Source organism: Ceratosolen solmsi, unplaced genomic scaffold (assembly GCF_000503995.2).
Source record: "Ceratosolen solmsi marchali unplaced genomic scaffold, CerSol_1.0 scaffold11, whole genome shotgun sequence".
Classification (NCBI taxonomy): Eukaryota; Metazoa; Arthropoda; class Insecta; order Hymenoptera; family Agaonidae; genus Ceratosolen; species Ceratosolen solmsi.
The window spans coordinates 7,879,848-7,898,747 of record NW_011948416.1 but is presented as its reverse complement, the minus strand read 5'-3'; the positions used below and the strand labels follow the sequence as shown (position 1 = coordinate 7,898,747).

General features: G+C 31.9%; 2 protein-coding genes across 3 annotated transcripts; one reads left to right on the top strand and one right to left on the bottom strand.

Annotated features, from left to right (window-relative positions):
* Positions 1 to 1,807: 1,807 nt before the first annotated feature.
* LOC105359261 (myb-like protein X) lies at positions 1,808 to 9,544 on the top strand. The gene is made up of 5 exons (XM_011495804.1): positions 1,808 to 2,155; positions 6,833 to 7,103; positions 7,956 to 8,236; positions 8,651 to 8,906; positions 8,992 to 9,544. The coding sequence occupies exons 1-5, from the start codon at positions 1,964 to 1,966 to the stop codon at positions 9,051 to 9,053; spliced, it is 1,062 nt and encodes a 353-aa protein (XP_011494106.1). The 5' UTR covers positions 1,808 to 1,963; the 3' UTR covers positions 9,054 to 9,544.
* Positions 9,545 to 16,853: 7,309 nt separating this feature from the next.
* LOC105359260 (uncharacterized) lies at positions 16,854 to 18,684 on the bottom strand. 2 transcript variants are annotated; one of them, XM_011495803.1, is made up of 4 exons: positions 18,650 to 18,684; positions 18,329 to 18,512; positions 17,583 to 17,804; positions 16,854 to 17,300 (listed from the first exon to the last, which is right to left on the bottom strand). In XM_011495803.1, the coding sequence occupies exons 2-4, from the start codon at positions 18,476 to 18,478 to the stop codon at positions 16,929 to 16,931; spliced, it is 744 nt and encodes a 247-aa protein (XP_011494105.1). In that variant the 5' UTR covers positions 18,479 to 18,512; positions 18,650 to 18,684; the 3' UTR covers positions 16,854 to 16,928. The 2 variants fall into 2 exon arrangements, with proteins under 2 accessions (XP_011494105.1, XP_011494104.1); XM_011495802.1 differs by lacking the exon at positions 18,650 to 18,684 and having other exon boundaries at positions 18,329 to 18,607.
* Between the last annotated feature and the right edge of the window lie 216 nt (positions 18,685 to 18,900).

Here is an 18,900-nt window from a genome sequence, read left to right as displayed (position 1 = left end):
TTCGCGCAGAAAATTAAGGCAAGGTCATTTTTTATTTTTTTTTTATTTTTTTTTTTTTTTTTTTTTTTTTGTCGAATAATGTATTTTTTATGCACTGCTCTTTTATTAGACATGGAATATTATTTTATGTCATCGCAATTAAGGGCGCTTTTATATGTTTTCGAATTTATGAGTTTTTCATGTCAATCAACTTGAGCGAATAGCATATCGCAAAGTTTATTAATAAGCATTTCCTGCTTTTCATTGTCGTATTTGGGCAAAGTAATGTTAATAAATAAACATTGACATATATATATGGTAAATCAATGTATGCGCACAATATGTTGCAAGAAATGTGTAAAATGTATTTTCCTAAGGATTCAATAGCAAATGAATTATTGGGTTAGTTGTTACATAATATAATATAGATTATAGCTTTAATAGCTTCGATGCTCATAGTAACATAATATCAATATTAATTAGTTCTTATAATGAAATATCATTCGATAGAAATTCAAATTGCTTCTCATATTTAAATAAATGTACATAATTATTTTGAATGTTTTATCAAGCAAGTAAAGCTATTAGCTAAATTTTTCATTAAATTCACATTAATGCTAGATCGTTGTGTATTCGTTTGGATAAGTGAATAGATTTCCCAACAACGAAGGTGAAAGTGCTAATGTAACATTATAGCATCGATGAAAAAGATATTTTTTGTTCTTTTTTTTCTTAGCAAAAGACACTAATCGTAGCAATGGCATTATAAAATTTCAATTTTCCGAATCTTGTTTAATTAGTTAGTCGAATTATATTATGCACTACTCGTGTATATGATTAAAAATTCTTGGGTAATAATAATAAAAGGGTGGTAGGGATGTAGCGCGCCGGAATCGCGGTAATCGAGGCTTTTTCCCCCAAATGGCAATTCCCTGTTTTATTAACGAACTATTCGATCGTCATCGCCTAAAACATCACCTCATTGCCTTGAATTATTGACGGAAGTTGGAAATTTGTTATCAAGCATGAAAATACGTTACTCGCATTTGCACTAAATCCAACGGCACAAGGCAGGAGCGTTTACCCGCGAAGAAACAGAACTTTGATGATATTTTATAAAGCAAGCGAGCGAGTGGCCCCGAACGAAGAAATTCCCTTTTTCAACTGATCGGATATCATCGGTATCAGCGGCGGTCGTAACAATAATTTAACGGTGTCTGGCTCTGTCTCGGGGACTTTGTTCGCGGAAAGTGTCCGCGCAATGCCATTCGAATGTTCAATCGCGCGAGCCGCTTGCGGTTGGATTGTTCACGCTTGCGCTCATTTGGCGCTTCATGCGGGCGTTAGAAGAGCGGCGTTGAGAAAGAGAGGGACGGAGGTTAATAATGCCGCGTGCGAGGGAGAAGGGAGTCATCGTGACTCTCCAACAACCCATTACCAGGTTGTGTACGATGCGCATGCATCGACACGTAAGCAAGCGCGCGCGCGCGCGCGCGAGAGAGAGAGAGAGAGAGATAATCCGATATTCGGATATCGGGTGAAGCGAGTATCGCGCGCAGCCAAGGACGGATAGGCCGCGCGCGACTGCCGTTGTTGTGTGTAGCTTCGGCCAGGCCGTGTATGTAATGTAAATATAGAGTCGGCGGAAGAGGTCGCGGAACAGTCCGGTCTACGACCGTCGCTGGCGCTATCTGCCTTGATAACTAGTCCGGTCCTCGTCGAGGACTCGGCAGTTCGTCTTCGTCGGTTGGCGCGTTATTGCGCGCCGCGAGCCTCCTGCTGTGTGTGCGAGTGCGTGGATTCGTACAAGGCCAATTGCCGCCGCCGCCACCGCCACCGCTGCCGTCACCGCCCTACCTCGTCTGAACGGCCCGCCCCCACCCGCCCGCACCAGTGAGAGGAACAGCACTCGCGCCCCTCCTGGAGGAGCTCGTTGGTCCGTATCGCCGTGAGGAAGAGTTGCGCAGCCAAGGGAGACGCGACGATGGACTTGAACGCGCTGCTCCAACACACCCAATACGCGGTGCCGGTGGGCATCGTCCTCGTCTGTGCCTTACTCGTCTTCGCGTTCGGATTCAAGAAGGCCGAGCAGCCGCCCTTTGCCCACCTTTCGGGGCCCCTCTCGGATGCCGAGCGCAAGACCCAGACGAAGAGGCGCTCCAAGACCAAGGAGAAGGTCAGTCGACGGCGGCCAAATGAACCATATCTCGCGATGGCATCCTCGTCACCCTTATCCTCCCGGGCCCTTTGCCGTTTCGCGCTCTATCTCTCTCTCTCTCTCTCTCTCTCTCTCTCTCTCTCTCTCCGTCCTTGTCTTTGCCGCGCGCGCGCTGCATCGATCGATAGGTAGGGTACGGCCGAGCAGGTTAGGACGTACCCCTGAGCAACGATAATCGAGAAATCAACTTGCCGTTGCCTTAGAATTTTCGCGCTCTTTTATTTCTCTTAACGTGTTTTCTTGTCTTTTATGCACGTTGTCACGAAAGTTATTGGCATTTGTCCTCTTTCAATGATGCCCCAATCTCGCTCATAGAGAGCCACCAGCTATTGGAGGTTATAATGTTATGCTCCTTCCATATGCGACAGTTAAGCGCCGTTATGTCGACGGTTTTATTTTAGGCCACTGACCATGCTTTATCGTTTTTTGGACGCCTATGATTTTAATGGCTATGTTAATTGGTAGGTGTGACTAAGTCGGGCATTTAGAGGGGCGGAGGTGGGAAGAGAAGAGGTGGATACGTTTCTGCCATATGTCCGACTTCTCGCTGGTCGAGAATTTTAACTGCCGACGAGAAATAGTGGGACATTGACTTTACCAGCATTGCCTATTCGATTTCACTTTCGTATCGTCGCCTCAACTTTTTCTTAAATAAAGCATTCATCCTTCATATTTTGATTAGCATGTTTATCTCGCGCACTCGTGCGTTTGCAAGTCACTCCATCTGCATTACTCCGTTCGACACTTGTGATTTATTGCGAAATTTCATTTAATTTTGCGATTTACAGCTATTCCCCTTACTTTCGATGAACACATCGATGTCCAGTGCATACATGCATACATACAATATATAGTCGAGCGAGTAAAAAAAAAAAATATACGAGAAATTATCCCTACAAGGCGCAAGAGAATACAGAATGGACAGAGGAGAAACCTGTTTTTCTCTTTTCACGAGTAGCTAACGCACGACTGCATTCTTTTAAGTCCCCGTTATTTCTTTCTCTTTTTCTCTTCTTTTTAACATCATTATCGTCATCGTCATCATCGTCATCATCATCATTATTATCGTTGTATGCAGTTATATTATTATGCATTTACTTAAATTTTAAATTCCAGAAGTGTAAACCAAGCGTTCTTCTTTAAGCGTTAATTCCATATTAAGTTGTTACACTTTATGAAACAATTGTCTATCAAGGAATGTCAATGTCTTCTCTATCGTAATACCCAACGACTAGAATATCATTTACCTAAGCACCAAGCACTACTCTAAGCACTCGATTATATTTGACTTATTATTCATACTTATTATTAATTTCCCGTTCACATAATTTTCCACCTAAGGTATACGATAATTCGGAAATATATCTCACGTAAAATATAATGTACGCAATCGTGCCATATGGCGTGTATCAAATCGCTGATATCGCCACGCACGCACGCCCAAATTCGTTGTGCTGTTTCTATTATTTTTCTCATTCCTTATGCTTCATTGCATTCTCTCCCCCCCCCCCCCTGTGGATATTCTCGGGCTGTTATTCAGGCTGGAACGCATGTGCATTGAGGTTCAACTTAGGTCGCGACCTTAATCCTTATGATGCAATTTATCGCCAATGCGCCAATCTTGTTTTTATGACAATTATAATTTATTTTGTGTTGTGTAGGGATATGATGCAAAATAAATGTGATTTGATAGTTTTAAGTATGCTGAAGGAATGTCAATGCCTTTACACAGGATCTCATACTATTATTAATAATATTTTGATTTACTAGTAATAAATATAATAATTTTTGATTATTTATTTGATTATTGTGATTTATTAATGAACTTTTGTCATATGTATATATATATATATATATACATATTTCAACAAAATTCACAAAAAACTGCTTCGTTAAATTCAACGCGAACGGTACGATATTGTTGATAGTAAATAAATATTCATTAATTCAATTAAGCTTTTCTAGTCAACAGTCTTTAATTCTTCAAGATGAGAGTTTCAATTAAATTTCTAATGATTTAAAAAGGCCCTAGTACTTTTCTTAACTGATCGTTTGAATTAAAAATGGAAATTAATCAAATATTTACGTAGTTAGTTGCCAAACTTTCAATTAAAAGCATACAATTTTAATAAATTTAATTTAAATAACTATTAGTTGCTTAAGATAAAGGATATATAAAGGCTTGATTTAATTACAATTAATATTTTTAAGTCAAGGTCTAAATTATGTGGGTCACTTCATTTATTAATGAAAGCGATATATATTTCATGTTGTAAATATAAACGTGAATGTACAACTAAATTGTCTAAAAATATTCTACACAATTAAAAATGCATTGTTTTTTTCTTCAATTTATTTTTAATCAATGTATTCATTCAATTAATTCAAAATCAATGTATTAATAAGAAAATTATAATAGAAATGTCTTGTATTATATTCTTAATACACAACGCAATGGAAAGTTTATTTAGTTGATAAAATGTTCTTAAGCAATAAGTCTAATATTTCATTAGTTAAGATTTAATTAATTTTCTATTGTGTGTATTCTTGATATATCCGTCATTCTCGCGGATTGTATGTTAAGCATTGCATATGTTGTATTACTTATACATATAATTTACACCGAAGTATTTTAAAATTTTGATCTAATCTTATTCGAGGTATTCATTTTTTTCTTTTCTTAAGACAATTGATTTGGAAGTAAAGGCTTTATTTTTATACACTTCCAGCAGAGGACATGTACTTACTGTTGAAAATTATTATGTACTCAGTTTAATCTTTATATATATTATTAAAAAACATGTAATAGCCATTAAAAACACATTTAGAATTTGGTCTTAATTGTGATGTAAAGTCATAAAAACTGATGCCTAGAAATGATAAAAATGACTTTCAATAGATATATATTGAAAATAATTACTAGTTGTAGAAATTTTTTGTAGAAATTTTTGTTGTTAAAGAAATTTAAAAAAAATTAAAAAAAAAAAACAAAAATACATTGAATTGTCTAGTTAATACGTTACAAATAATTTTTTCTCTATTTCACTTAAATAATTAATCAGTCGATAAATTTGTAATGTAATTGTAATAGTTTTTCACATAATGAAAACAAATATATTTAATTAACGAGTATGTATGTATAATGTATGTATAATGAAGCAAGAAATTATTAATTTGCCGGAAAAATTTACAAGCAATTTTTTTTTATTTCACTTACTACATAATTAATATTAGAATGTATTACTGCTTGTGATATCAATTAATTTGTATAATATCGATCTGTTAATTAATGCAATCTCGTGAAATGTAATTGAATCAATATTGATAATTTTTTTAATTAAAAACTATTTTCAATTAATAAGAATTTAAAAGCGTAAAGCGTATGATTCACCAATTATAAGTCAATATTAATTATTAATCATTTGCTCGAAGTATGATTACCCATACAATTATATAATATATCATTACTGACTAAATTTATAAATGTTAAATTTTTTATGATTAATAATTCAAATTAAAAATTATGAAATCATTATTTTGTATGCTATTTTTGTTTTAATTACCAAAACGAAAATTTTTTTTTGTCACGAATTTTCAAAATTATATTTTTGAAATATAATTTATAAAACAAATTTAACAACAGTATTGGTCTTTTTTTTATTGTTTAATAATGTAATATATTCAATTAAACATATTTTGTTTATAATATTGTTTAAAATTTTCTTTCATATTTAAAGTAATTATAATGAAAGCTCTTTTTGAAACTCAAATTAAATATAATTAAAACTAATTGTTTAAATATGTGTTAAAAGACAAAGTTAAGCTTATATGAGACGATTTTAGATAGACTTCTTTAAGATTTTTGGCAAACAAATATTATTTTATTCACCTGTAATACGAACGTCACCTAAGCCGCTATGCTACAGCTATCAATAAAATATTTAAATAGTATAAATATTTGTGCCAAATCTAAATAAATTGATTTACCTGTAGCCTTTAAGCAGTGAATAATTGTACAAAATTTCGACTAAATTTATGAAGGTCTTTTATTAATATCATTACAAGAAATATTGTTAGTACATCAATCATTTTTAAATTAAATTTTGTATTATTTATGTATGAAAATTTAGTTTTTCCATTATTATTCATTATAATTATAATTATTTAAAAATTAAATTTGTTATTACAATTTTATATTACATATTATAAACTATTAATTTTTTAAATTTGTTCTTTTATAAATTATATTAGATATTAATAAAAATATTAATCAAAACTGCATTAAAACATAAAATGAACAAATAGTTTTCAAAACAAATTGAAATAAATAAAATCCCTGCATTCTATTCAATATTTTTCAAATATATATTCTATTTAAAATAACAGCTACAATTCTGGCACAATTATTAATTATATTTTATAGAAACGAAATATTCAGTTAAAAACGAACTTAATGCCATATGACAAAATATTGACGATGAAATTATTTTAACGTTTGTACATAAATTATTACAGTTATCGTTAGTTTTCGCTCTTAAGAATGACGCCAATTGCTTTTGGCTTTTCAGTTTAATGAAATATGGAACGCTTCCAAAATTCGATTATATTTAATCGGACTATTTTTGATAATTTTAGCGGTCAGCTAATGGCCAAGTAACGTCTGAAAAAGCAAGTCCTTCCAAAAAATCGGCCTCGGTCAAGTCGGAATCAACTAAAAAGTTGAATAAATCCGAGGAAGTCAATGGCAAATTGAAGGAGCGTAAGCAGGATGACAATAAAACGACGACCAATAAGAAGGACAAAGCTCAGGATGTTAAATCCGGCAAAGAGAATAAAGCGGAACAAGCAAAAAATAAGAAGAATTTGAAGAATTTGTTGCAGGAGAAGCCGCTTGATTACGACGAAGGTATTATCATTTGTTTAAATATGAATTTTGAAATAATTATACTTTTCCGATGTATCCACGCTATTTATTAATATGAGCATTCCAATTACGCTTTTCCTATAAAGGAAGATTTAAAATGTAATGTTTAAAATTTGTGTATAAGAAGCACTTAACTTTATAATTGTACACGTTTTCATATTAAATATAGTATAGTGTAAATATTATAAGTAAATATTAATATATAGTAAATTTTACTGAAATTAAAATATTCGACAAAATTACATAAAAGAAAATTATTTGAATTAAAATTTTTATTTTATTATTTTGCGTAATTTATAGCAAAACAAAACGCTGACTTATTTATTAAAATTCTAAATTTTACTAAGAATTTTTAAATTGATTCAATTTTTATTTTTAAAAATAAAAAACTTATACAATGGAATTCCAATAATTTAAACTGAAAAATTTTATAACCACTTACTTACGAAACGATATGTTACTAAGATATTTAATTGTATAAAGAGATTTGCTTTACTGGTGGTGTCGTGTATGTCTTTCTGTTTATCTGTATCGCTTTACACTTTTATTTGAGATAAAAGTTTTTGTGTTTCATTATTATTGGAGGAATATGACTGCAATTCAGAGCATTCGAGTGTATTAAGATAATATTAAAATATCCCAATAATATTTCTAGCTGATAAAGCTTTAATTTTTATATTAAATTGTAAATCCATGTAAAATAAAATATAATGTATATCCGTGAATTAGGAATGAAACCGCTTAAGTTATTATTTAAATGAAAACGGAAGTTCACATACAATTTATATTATAATATAAATGGGTTTCCCTTCAACGAGATTTTGCAATATTTAGGTGACTGGGAGCAAGCATATTCACGAAAGGATAAATTAAAGAAAAAGAGAGAAGAAGAGACACCATCGAAGAAAATAAAGAAATCGAAAAAAGCTGATTTAATTAATGACGCTGTCAATGAAAAGGAGCAGGAAAAGCCTGAAATCAAAGATAAAATTACAAAAGAGACTGAAAATAAGGAATTAAAGGAGAAGGACAATAAGGATGTGATTTTAACTCCAATTTTAACTGAGAAATCGGTGAAGGAGAAAGAAATTGAAAAAATCGAAGAAAAGCCTGTTGTTACGGTAATATAATTTAATTAGAAATATTTTTAAATGTTTCTATATTCTTATTTTTATCTGTAAACGTCCAACTGTGTAATATATTTTATCAGTAAATGTTTTTCTTATATTTTTTATCTAAATTTCAAAGGCGCTCATAAGTAAATCTTTCTTAACAAATATTCCGAGGATAATTTCATTCATATATTAACTATTGAAATATATCATTTTTATTTCGGATAGATTAATTATAAATTTATTTAAACTAGAAATATATCTTTTTTCAATAAACGAAAGTTTTTTTTTTTAAACAATTAATCTAATAATTTGAGCCAAGTTTCACGTAAAGAATTGATTAAAGAAGATTTTCTAAATAAAATTGTTATACTCGTGCCTGCAAAGAAATATACAAATAGCTTTAAATGTATTTAGCAATCTCCCAAAGTCGAGAAAGTTGAAAAAGAGGAGAAAAAGTCCGGTAAAGGTAAGAAGTCTAAGAAGAATGTTGATGCTGATAATCCTAAGCCGATTGCGGAATCATTACCTAAGGAAGATAAAAACTCCACCGTCGACAATTTAGCTGACAAAAAGAGTAATGAAGTTATAGCTAAAGCTGACCCGATCGAATCCGTAGAAGTCGATCAAAGAGAAGAAAAGAGTGGCGTCGCTTCATTCGATGAACTCGGAGGTAGAATATTGTGCATATAATAGTTTGGAATAAAAATGACTTTTTATCAAATTTCGTGATATGATATAATTTGTTATTTATATAGATGTTTGGAAGGAAGCTAAACCTCCAAAGAAGAGCAAAAAAAAGTCTCGAAAGGATAACTGAGGAGAATTTTGTCGTTAAAGGGAAGAAGACAAGTTCCTTGCACTTGGGGATATTGAGCGGGAAGTCTGCCTCGTGCTCTCTTCTGTACACGAAAGAAGAAAAAGTTCTAAAATAAACGGAAATCAAGTCACAGAAGTTGAACCTCGATGGAACACTGCCTTACTGAATTTTTTGCTGATAAGAGGCATATTATTATAAGTTTAAAGAAGCAAAGTTAACGTTATCCAAACGTAGATGTAATGGTTTCATCTCAAACCTCAAAGTTTTTCGTTGACGATTTGATCGTTGCGCAAAATGCATGACGTACATTTTAAAATAAAATTTATTAACGATCAGTCTTTGGTGAAGATGTAGAGGAATGGGAATTTACGCTTATAAAAATATTAACTTAGGTGACAGTACAAAATATGCTTATTATATTTCTCGTGCATCAGGAACAAATTAAAAGGGAAAATCGATATTTTATTAGAGCATTAGAGATGTTAAACAATGAGTCTCATATATATATATATATATATATATATATATATATATATATATATATCTTAGGAGTTTTTCTCACAAAGTGTATCGAATAAATTCAAATTTTTTATTCCAATGCTTTATGTTGGTGTTCGTTGTACTGTCCAATCAAAAGTATCAAAATTGGATCAAAGCTTTAAAATTCATCATATCACTTTAGACCCGCATTTTCAAAATTTAAGAAAAGAAAACATTTTGTTTGTAAGAAAATGATTTTCTATAATTATTTCAGTCACCATTATAAAAAGATTTCTAAGTGTTAACATCTATCAGATTAACTATTGTATCATATTTGACTTCTAGTTCTCCTAAAGTGCAGTAATTAATTACAAATTGGCAAATTTTATGTTATCAATACATATTATTGTATCTTTGTTATCATTAATACTGTACCCGGGCTAACAACTTAGTATGATAATAATGTGGATGGATGTGTGTGTGTGTGTTATAAGGATGTGCTTGAATTTCATTGTGGAATTCAGCCGGAATTTCACTTTATCACTGGAGCTATGTGGTTTATGCTAACATGGAATATATCGATTTATAAAGTCTATGAAAATCGAACAGGAAAACATTTTATTTTAATTATTATTATTATTATTATTATTATTTTTTATTTTTTTTTTTAAATGGTATATATATTTCAAGAAAAAACATTAAAAGTCACAACATTATTAGTCCATTAAATCTTGTCGGTACAATTTATTTCTAGTTTTTTCATTATTTATTATTAAGGTTAGAAACTGCGATTAAAAAGTGATGCTATGATTATTATCATTGAAATTCTTTTATATAATATATTACTAAATTCAGGGATCCAAACGTACTATTTGTTTAAATCACTTGCATACTTAGAAAATATCAGTGCTTTATTTTGCTTTATTAATTAAAAAGTGTTACTGTATAGATGTAATTAAAAAACTTTAGCTGTTCAACAGAATTACTATAACTTAGCGTTAAATAAAAAAAAAAAAAAAAAAAAAAAAAAAAAAAATCTGCATGAAAATTTTTATAATATCCGGGTACAAAAATACCCATTAAACTAATTCCAACATACATTAGAAAGAACAATTATATCAAATAACGCTAAAAAAATGATCCACAATTACATTCAGTTTCATAGTTATAAAAATGCCAAGGATTAATAGAAATAAATATACTTACGTATTATAGTTACTTTTATACTTTAGCAAATACATTTATATATCATTTGATATGTGATGTATGTATGCAAATAGCCAATGTATTTTCTTTGAAATAAAATAGCACTGTTCGATTGTACTTAAAGTCGAGAAGAAAAAAATGAATAAAATACAAAAAAGGTGATAGCATTAATGAGTCACAGCAAGAAGTAGACAATTAATATTGTCACAGGGACTGTATGTAACAATTATCTTGAGTGAAGCATATTTTTGTATAAGCCATTCATATTCGTCTATGCAAATTATTTTATTGTAAAGGCAACAGTAATTGTAATTCGAGTTTTTTGCATAAAGAAAAGCAGAGAGAAAAAAAAAGATAAATTACTCAATTATAAGGGTAATACATTATATTGTACATTTTTATGGGAACTTTATATTTTGAATAGTTGCATAACAATTGTATATAACAAATGAAATGTGTATTGCACCTTGGGCAGTTCTATTTTATTGGAAATGGATATATGCATGTTTATGCATTTAATCTTCAATTGTCCAATGTGCACGTATTACGGCATGTAAAATACAAACAAAAAACATAAGAATGCAAGAAATTGTTGCTTTGCTAAACATATTACAATAAATGTAAATATGTACATTAAAGCAAAAATACATCCATTAAGGATGACAAGTATGGAAGATGTTGATTTTCACATTTTTTAAGCGCTTTACCAAGCTTTCAGGTTCTTCTATTAACTTATAACATATGAAAATCCTAGTTTAATAATTTTCTAATGTGTAAAATTAACGGAAACTATAAGATACTGCCATTTTTAGTGTTCACCGTTAAGTACTTTATGCGATAAAATATTCGCAAATGAGTGATTTTAGCTGCTTTGAATAAAGATGGCAAAACATTTTAAATGAAAAATAAAATAAAGCATAAAGTAATAATATATTGAAAATAGCCAAATGTTTTTAAAGAAATATATGTTTATCAAATGAAATGTTTAAATTGAAAATAAAAATTATCTTGATAATATTTTTTTATTTTCTATAGTATTTGATACGTTGTTCAAATTTATCACACACAGTGTTTTGTTATAAACTGTCTCGTTAAGAATGTTAAATTATTGTACATGTAGATTTCAAAATAAAAATAATTGAAATATTTATTTATTTATATAAAATTTCATCGGAAAGTCAAATACTTGCCATCCTTAACGGAAGATTTTATGAAACTATGGTAGCTGTCTAATGAGACTGACATTCCATTTCTCTTTATATATATATATATATATTTTTTATATATAGAAAAGAGAAAAATTGATATTTATAAAGATAAAAATCATTGGTCTCCCATAGTTTTCATTATACATGTATTTTTCAAATTTATTCTGATTATATTTGAAATTATTTATAAATCGTTTTAATCATTAACGTAACGTCATCATAAACTTGGAATGGCGAATAGAAGTTACGAAAATAAAACTATAAAATGTTGCTATTGTTTAAGTATGAGCAAACACCATTTGTGTACTAGTGTTGTATCTTATTAAAGCCATTATTGTACAAATATTGTTAAAATTATTGATAGGAATATTATTATTTGGTATTGAATTCATTTTATTTATTAATTTTGTTGAATTTTTCGTTTATATTATTGAAAAGATTTATCACTACAAAATACTCCCTAAAGCAGCTAATAAATAGTTAGTTTCTCTTTATTCTCTAGTTTGATAGGAACGGCATTTTAGCTTGTAATAATATCACGTTGGTTAAGTAGATTAAGCTATATTACACAATATAAATTCTTTGACTTAAGAACGTTCAATAAGTAAACGACAAATAATCCTGTCAACAGTTTTATCAATATTGCAACAATTTAATCGACAAAGTTTTCAATAGTATCGTTCAATACTTTATTTTTGTACGGAAAGTTAAAATGTGAAACTTAGAAATTTGTTAAACATTGTTAATACAGGTCGAAAGCTATTTGTACCATTAACGATATGAATAAGTCTGATTGTGGTAAAGTTATATTACTGTTGCATCATTGTCAAGGTCATGTTTGCGACATTTTTCACCAGGCCGATCGAATTTTTTCGATCGCCACGATGTTTTATCTATTATTGTGGCTCTTGGTGTTATTATACATAAATTACATAAACGAAAATAATCTTGGTATATGTTAATATTTCTATATGATGCGTGTATGTCCTATAATAGATTCACCCAGTTTTGTGATTATCCAATTGGATTTATTCGGCTTGCAGAGTTCAATAATACAAAGATAAAAATAACTCTCGTTAGGGTATTTAATTAATTATCTTACCATCAGTTAAGTATCGCCTGATTTTACACCCTAGGCTCTATTGCATTTTATTGTTGTTGTTGTTGTTGTTGTTGTTGTTGTTGTTGTAATTGTATAAAACTATTTTGCATCGTGATTTGTTGGTAATATCGACTGTCTAGAGTTCATGATACAATGCAGACAAATTGTTTTTGATTAGAGGCAAAAGTTGGCCTGATATTTGGAAATCGGAGTCGGAGCTATTAATCCATTTGTTGAAGGGACCGCTAGTTTTCGCTGTAAATCAGAAGCTCCGTATGAAACAATTGGCTAATGACACATTGGGAGCTTCCCAATTGCAATATTGGCATGTATAGATGTGGAGATAGTCGACAGTTGAACACTAATCACGTATCAATGAATCATTGTCTGGTAGAAAGTGAAGTATGTCAATACAGTCGTTTTTTAATCGAATAATGAATTTCCTTCAACCATCTCCTACGCTTCCGATATGGAATTCATTTTGCTGAAAGTACGAGCAATCGTTTGGTCATTGGACTTGGCAAAGTTATGTCTGACAAGGATCGAAACCGCTCCAGTGCTTTACATTTGACATTGAGCCTAACAAATTTGGTCTGACTTCAATACTTTTACGTTCCATATTACTACTTATTAACTTATCTTTTAAGTTTAATCGTCATATTCATGTTTGTGCGCGTGTGCATGCCTATGTGCATTCGTTTGCCGTGTACTCCACAAAGTTTTCAGACGCTACAGTTCTCTATTATAATTTTCAAGTACTTATTAATGGATGCTGGGATTATTGTCGTATCATCTAAAACCAAATTAATAAGTGATTCATCAGCGTTAAATTTTTGCATTGGTCATTCGAATTGGTCATTCGAATGATGGTCTTAATTACAAGGGAATTAGTAATCCCATTATTCAATAGGGAAGGAGCATTTTCTTTTCTAATTGTTGATTATTATCATCAAAATCGGTTTACATCCTCTCACAGAGGGGAGGAAAAGTCGAGAAGTCCAGATTATACGAACATACACATCAATTATGATTGATAGACATGTAGTATATGCACACTTGCGTTATGTCTTTAGAGACTCGCTTTATAATCTTTAATGTGTATATTTAAAAAGCTTAAATTCAATTGCTGGGAAGCTATTAAATGCATGAGGTTAGGTAGAAAAATAATAGAACTGTTGACATCGATGATGATTAGGGCAAACACGCTCTATTGTCCCGTGAGAAAAATCGTGAAAAACTTTGATTGTGATGATTTTGAATGCGAATTTCAGGGTTAGGTAATCATGAAAATAGATGTGGAGAAAGCGATTAATAAAGATTATATTTTTCCAGCATTTTAACAATGTTTTTACATTTTTTTTTTTTTACCAATTTCATTCAAATGTTTTTATTACGAATTACAAAGAAATGCTATTAACAATGTGAGCATGAATAATTTAGGCTGCAATTATAAGCTCATTAATTTACTACATTTTCAAATTGGTGTTAGAATTATTCATGTATCGTGTCATACATTACGTATATTTAATTAAGCTATGTAATAATATTGCTATTTATAGTCGTTGCTTTCATTTTTACTACAAGTCGACATCTTGATATTACAATAAACTTGCTGAAGTATCGAAGAGAATTTCGAATTTCGGGTGTCAAAGCTAAATTTTATGATCGATGCATGAATCAAATCAATTTATTATAATTCCCAATAACATTAGCGTCTATAGACTTAATTCTACAAAAATGAATGGACATTAAGGGACGTATTTGACTTTTTTTCTTCTTCAATTAAATATAATGATTTTCTAAAATATAAGACAATTCTATTTATTTAAAAATCAAAAAATTAGTAATTTAAAAATACTTTAAATTATCATCGGTGTTTTCGTTCTGAATGTATTTAGTACAAAAGCAATTGATATTAAAAGTAAAATATGAATTGTCAAATCGGTTAGAGATTTGATTATAATATTTTATAAAGTCGACAAAGCGAAACAATTTTTCTGTAAGCATATGTTTGTATCGTAAACTTTCGTAGATCGTTTTTTTTTTGTTTTTTTTTTTGTTTTGTAAAAGGAAGTAAAATTAACAATTATTGAAGAAGGATTTTCCATTTTCCATTTCCCATTAGAGTTAAATATATATTTAAAAACGAACTTATACCTGTAAAAACATAACGATTTAATATCTTTAATATTCATCGTTTTCCTAATTTCATTTGTAATCAGATTCTTCGCAATTAAATGTTTTAATGTAATATTTTTTGTATAATACTATTTGTTATTTATTTGAAATGTCTTCAAATTATTCGACATATAAAATTATCGAGCATCGCAAAACAAATAGATTTCCATTTTTTTTTATTTATTATTATTTTTCTTTTTGAAATTTACTAATGATTTGTAATTATAGTTCCAAGCGAGTCGAATTTTATTAATTTTTTTAAACTCATCAGTTTAAATGGATTTAAGTATATAATCATTTTTATTATAATTTTGTTATCTTCAAGGTAACTAGCATTTTTATATAATCAATAAACGTACGAAAATTACGAATTTTTTGATAGTTACTTTTATTTATAAGCTACGGCAGATCTTTTTGAAAATAATGTTCAACATGTAAAACATTAAAGCATTATATATGTATTGCATATCAAATAATATTTAGGTCTTTTTTGTTCTAGCATATGCATTTTATGGAAATTTTATTTGAATTCTTAACATTGCATTTTTAATCTTACTTAAAACGACAAATAAACATAAATAACATTTCATAAAATTTTAATATTCTAATCTATATTATGTTTATTATGCGTAGAAAATAAATTAATAGAGTAATTAATTCGTATGCTGTTGTATTACTCGACGGATACAGGGAGAAAGGTAATCTAGGAATTTAAATCATTCTTTGTTTCTATTTATACAGGCATTTTTTTAGATAAGAGATAACAATAGCACCAAATTACTTTCAAAACATATTCAACGCTCAATTAAAATTACACAACGCGAATTCGATGAATCGAGCTAGGTAAAAACGATCACAGCTAATCCTATATTAATATACGAGTACTTTGAGCTTGACCTTAAGTTTTGTAAGAAATAGTTGCTATAATCCAGCTCTTATTTTACTAATTCTTAGCATGCTACACTCAGCATTATTTAACCGTTTATTTCGTAACAAAACGCTCATCTTTAAATTTTCGCGATAAAATGTGGCGGCGTCCAATTGCGTCGAATATTTTGAATATTAGATGCCTTGTTCGTTTGGCCCCTATCGACCAACTGATCGCGCAAAAGTTGCTTGGAAATTGGATTTGCGTTTATGCTTGAAATAATCGGCTAAGAGCTTGAGAAAAAACAAAGGAAAGAAAGCAAAGAGCAAGAATAAAAGACCCGATATTCTAGATTTTGGAGGAAGCCGGCCGGGCGCTCCTCTTCTTCGTAGGATTCTTGGTGCATTTTCTGCGGAACTTGCGCTGATTATTCGTTTCCTCGACTTTGTCCTCGTTATCCTCTTTTCTCGCGGTGGCATTGCCGGTCTTGACCTTGCGCGTCACCACTTTCGTGCTCCTCACGCTTTTGTCCCCCGTCGTGCGCTTTTGCTTCTTCTTATCGGACGCGTGACCTGTGTGAAAAGCCAGCAAAGACAATTTCAACGAGCGGTCTCGTACGACATGGAAATTTTTTTCGAATAACGTAGTGAAATACCGAGGACTGAATAAATATTGAAATATCTACGTCTCGTCTTGTTTTTGTTTGTTTGTTTGTTTGTTTGTTTGTTTTTTAAATACAGCCTGATATTTACGTTGCTCCGACATTAATACTATTCTAATGTAAGGACACAATTTCGCGTTGAATTAGATGAATGTAAAATCTTCTCGACATTTCAAGGAGCAATCGTTGCAGCCCAAGCGAGAGCTCGAGCTGATAATAAACGACTCGGGGTACGATACGTCTTCGATCGAGGTCCATTGTCCTCACCAGGTTTCGCCTTCCCGGAGTCGATGCCCGCGATTATGGCCGCTGCGTTGGCGCTCAGTCTGACCTTGGCTTCGCTAGGCTTGACGGTGACGCGTATGTAGGAGTCATAGAGGATGTCGCCGCAGGACTCCCCGTTGCAAAATTCCTCCCCGCAGTCGCCGCATATTTGGACGCTACTCTCGATTATACCCGCGCGGTTCTTCGCCCGGCGTATCGGATTCACGAAGTTGCGTTGCTCGAACTCCCGTGTCTTCAGCTGCAGCTTGCCCATTTCCACCTGGGGGCGGGTTACAAGGCTATTTTTATTACGTGTGCGATTTTTGTAAGAGCCTGTGTATAGAGAGAAGGGAGGATTGGAGAGCTGGAGCAAGCACAGCGATTTCGCTTGGCGAATTGATGGTGGTGAGTCAGTGTGCAGGGGTTCTTTGTCGGTTGTGCAGTGCTAATGCCCCGTTAAAAACGTCTCGGGGAAGGTGGAGGACATTGAGGAGACGTGGACAGAGACCAAACGCGATGTCATAGGCGTGACCCTTCGTCATGTAGGTTTCGCGCGACTCACCAGTCGAGAAAACATTTCCTCGTCTTGTCGGAGCTTCGGTCGCAAAGAAGTCAGCATTCTCCAATCAATGGCGACCTGCTGCAGCTCTTGAATGTTCAGCATTCGCATATCCGGTGGAATTGGATTCCCGTAATTCCACTCCTTTCTAAGCGCGCGAAGCTCCTTTTTCGTTGTCTTCCATGTAAAATTTTTATCTCGCACCTTAATATCATCTCGCTTTAACTTGAATAACATAATCACTTGTAAATACATTGGACACGTAAAATATTATAATTATTATCATTATCATTTATATTATTATTATTGTTATTATTTGGAGAAAACTTTGAGAGAGAACAATTGATGCGACTTTTCTTTTACGAGATTTACTTTTAAGATTTAAGTCTCCAGATTTAAGTAATCCACTCCACAATATGATATATTAAAATAAAGCAATAAAGTAACAATGCAAATAATAATAATAAAGTTTTGATTAGACGTTATAAATTAGCGTTTACGAGCAAAGTGTTCCGAATGAAAAATTTGATATTTGGAGAGTCATCGTATCGTAGGAACATCAAATCTTGCAATCCGTAATTCGAGGAGCGCGTTTTAAGTTCGAGGCTCGATAAGCCGTTAATAGGGGCATTGCTTTTAAATTTAAAGGATCATTACTACTCGGCAACTCGGCGGTCGTTCGTACGTTCATTCGTTCATTCCTTCAGTCTAAGTAAGTTGTCGCGCGTAATACCACTATCACTACCTACTTTCTCGGGCTTGATTTTGAATTCGGGGCAGCACTCCATGAGTCGACGGAACTCTTCCTGCGAGTCGCACGTGGCCTTGCTCAAATCCGGAATGAGGTTCGAGTCCTTCTTATCGTCTTTGAGAAGATCGTCGAGCTGAAATCCTGCCATCCTTTACTCGCGTCTTCTCGGCTCCTCTGCAATGCTGAAAATAACGGCGCGAGAATACACTAACCGCTAGGCGCAGTCAAACCTTGGTCTTTGGCGTTTCATCCCGCATTCGCGACATTTGCGTATTGCACCGTTACCCCCCCCCTCTCGTCTACGTTACAATTGACTTACACAGCTATGTGCGCTTGCGTAGCGTCGTGAGTGATTATGTATATACACGTGTGTATAGGCGAGCAAAATTAAAGATTTGTAATTGTTTTTACGTGTTGGGCATAGATTATGGAATGCTTAAAGCAGCATGAGGAAATGGATTCTTTATTTTTGTAGTTCGAAAATTTTTTAGTCGTTTTTTGTTTTGTTTTTTGCCCTATTGTTTTGTTTGTTTTAGATCAACGCCGATTGCATTCGTTTATCACATGTGA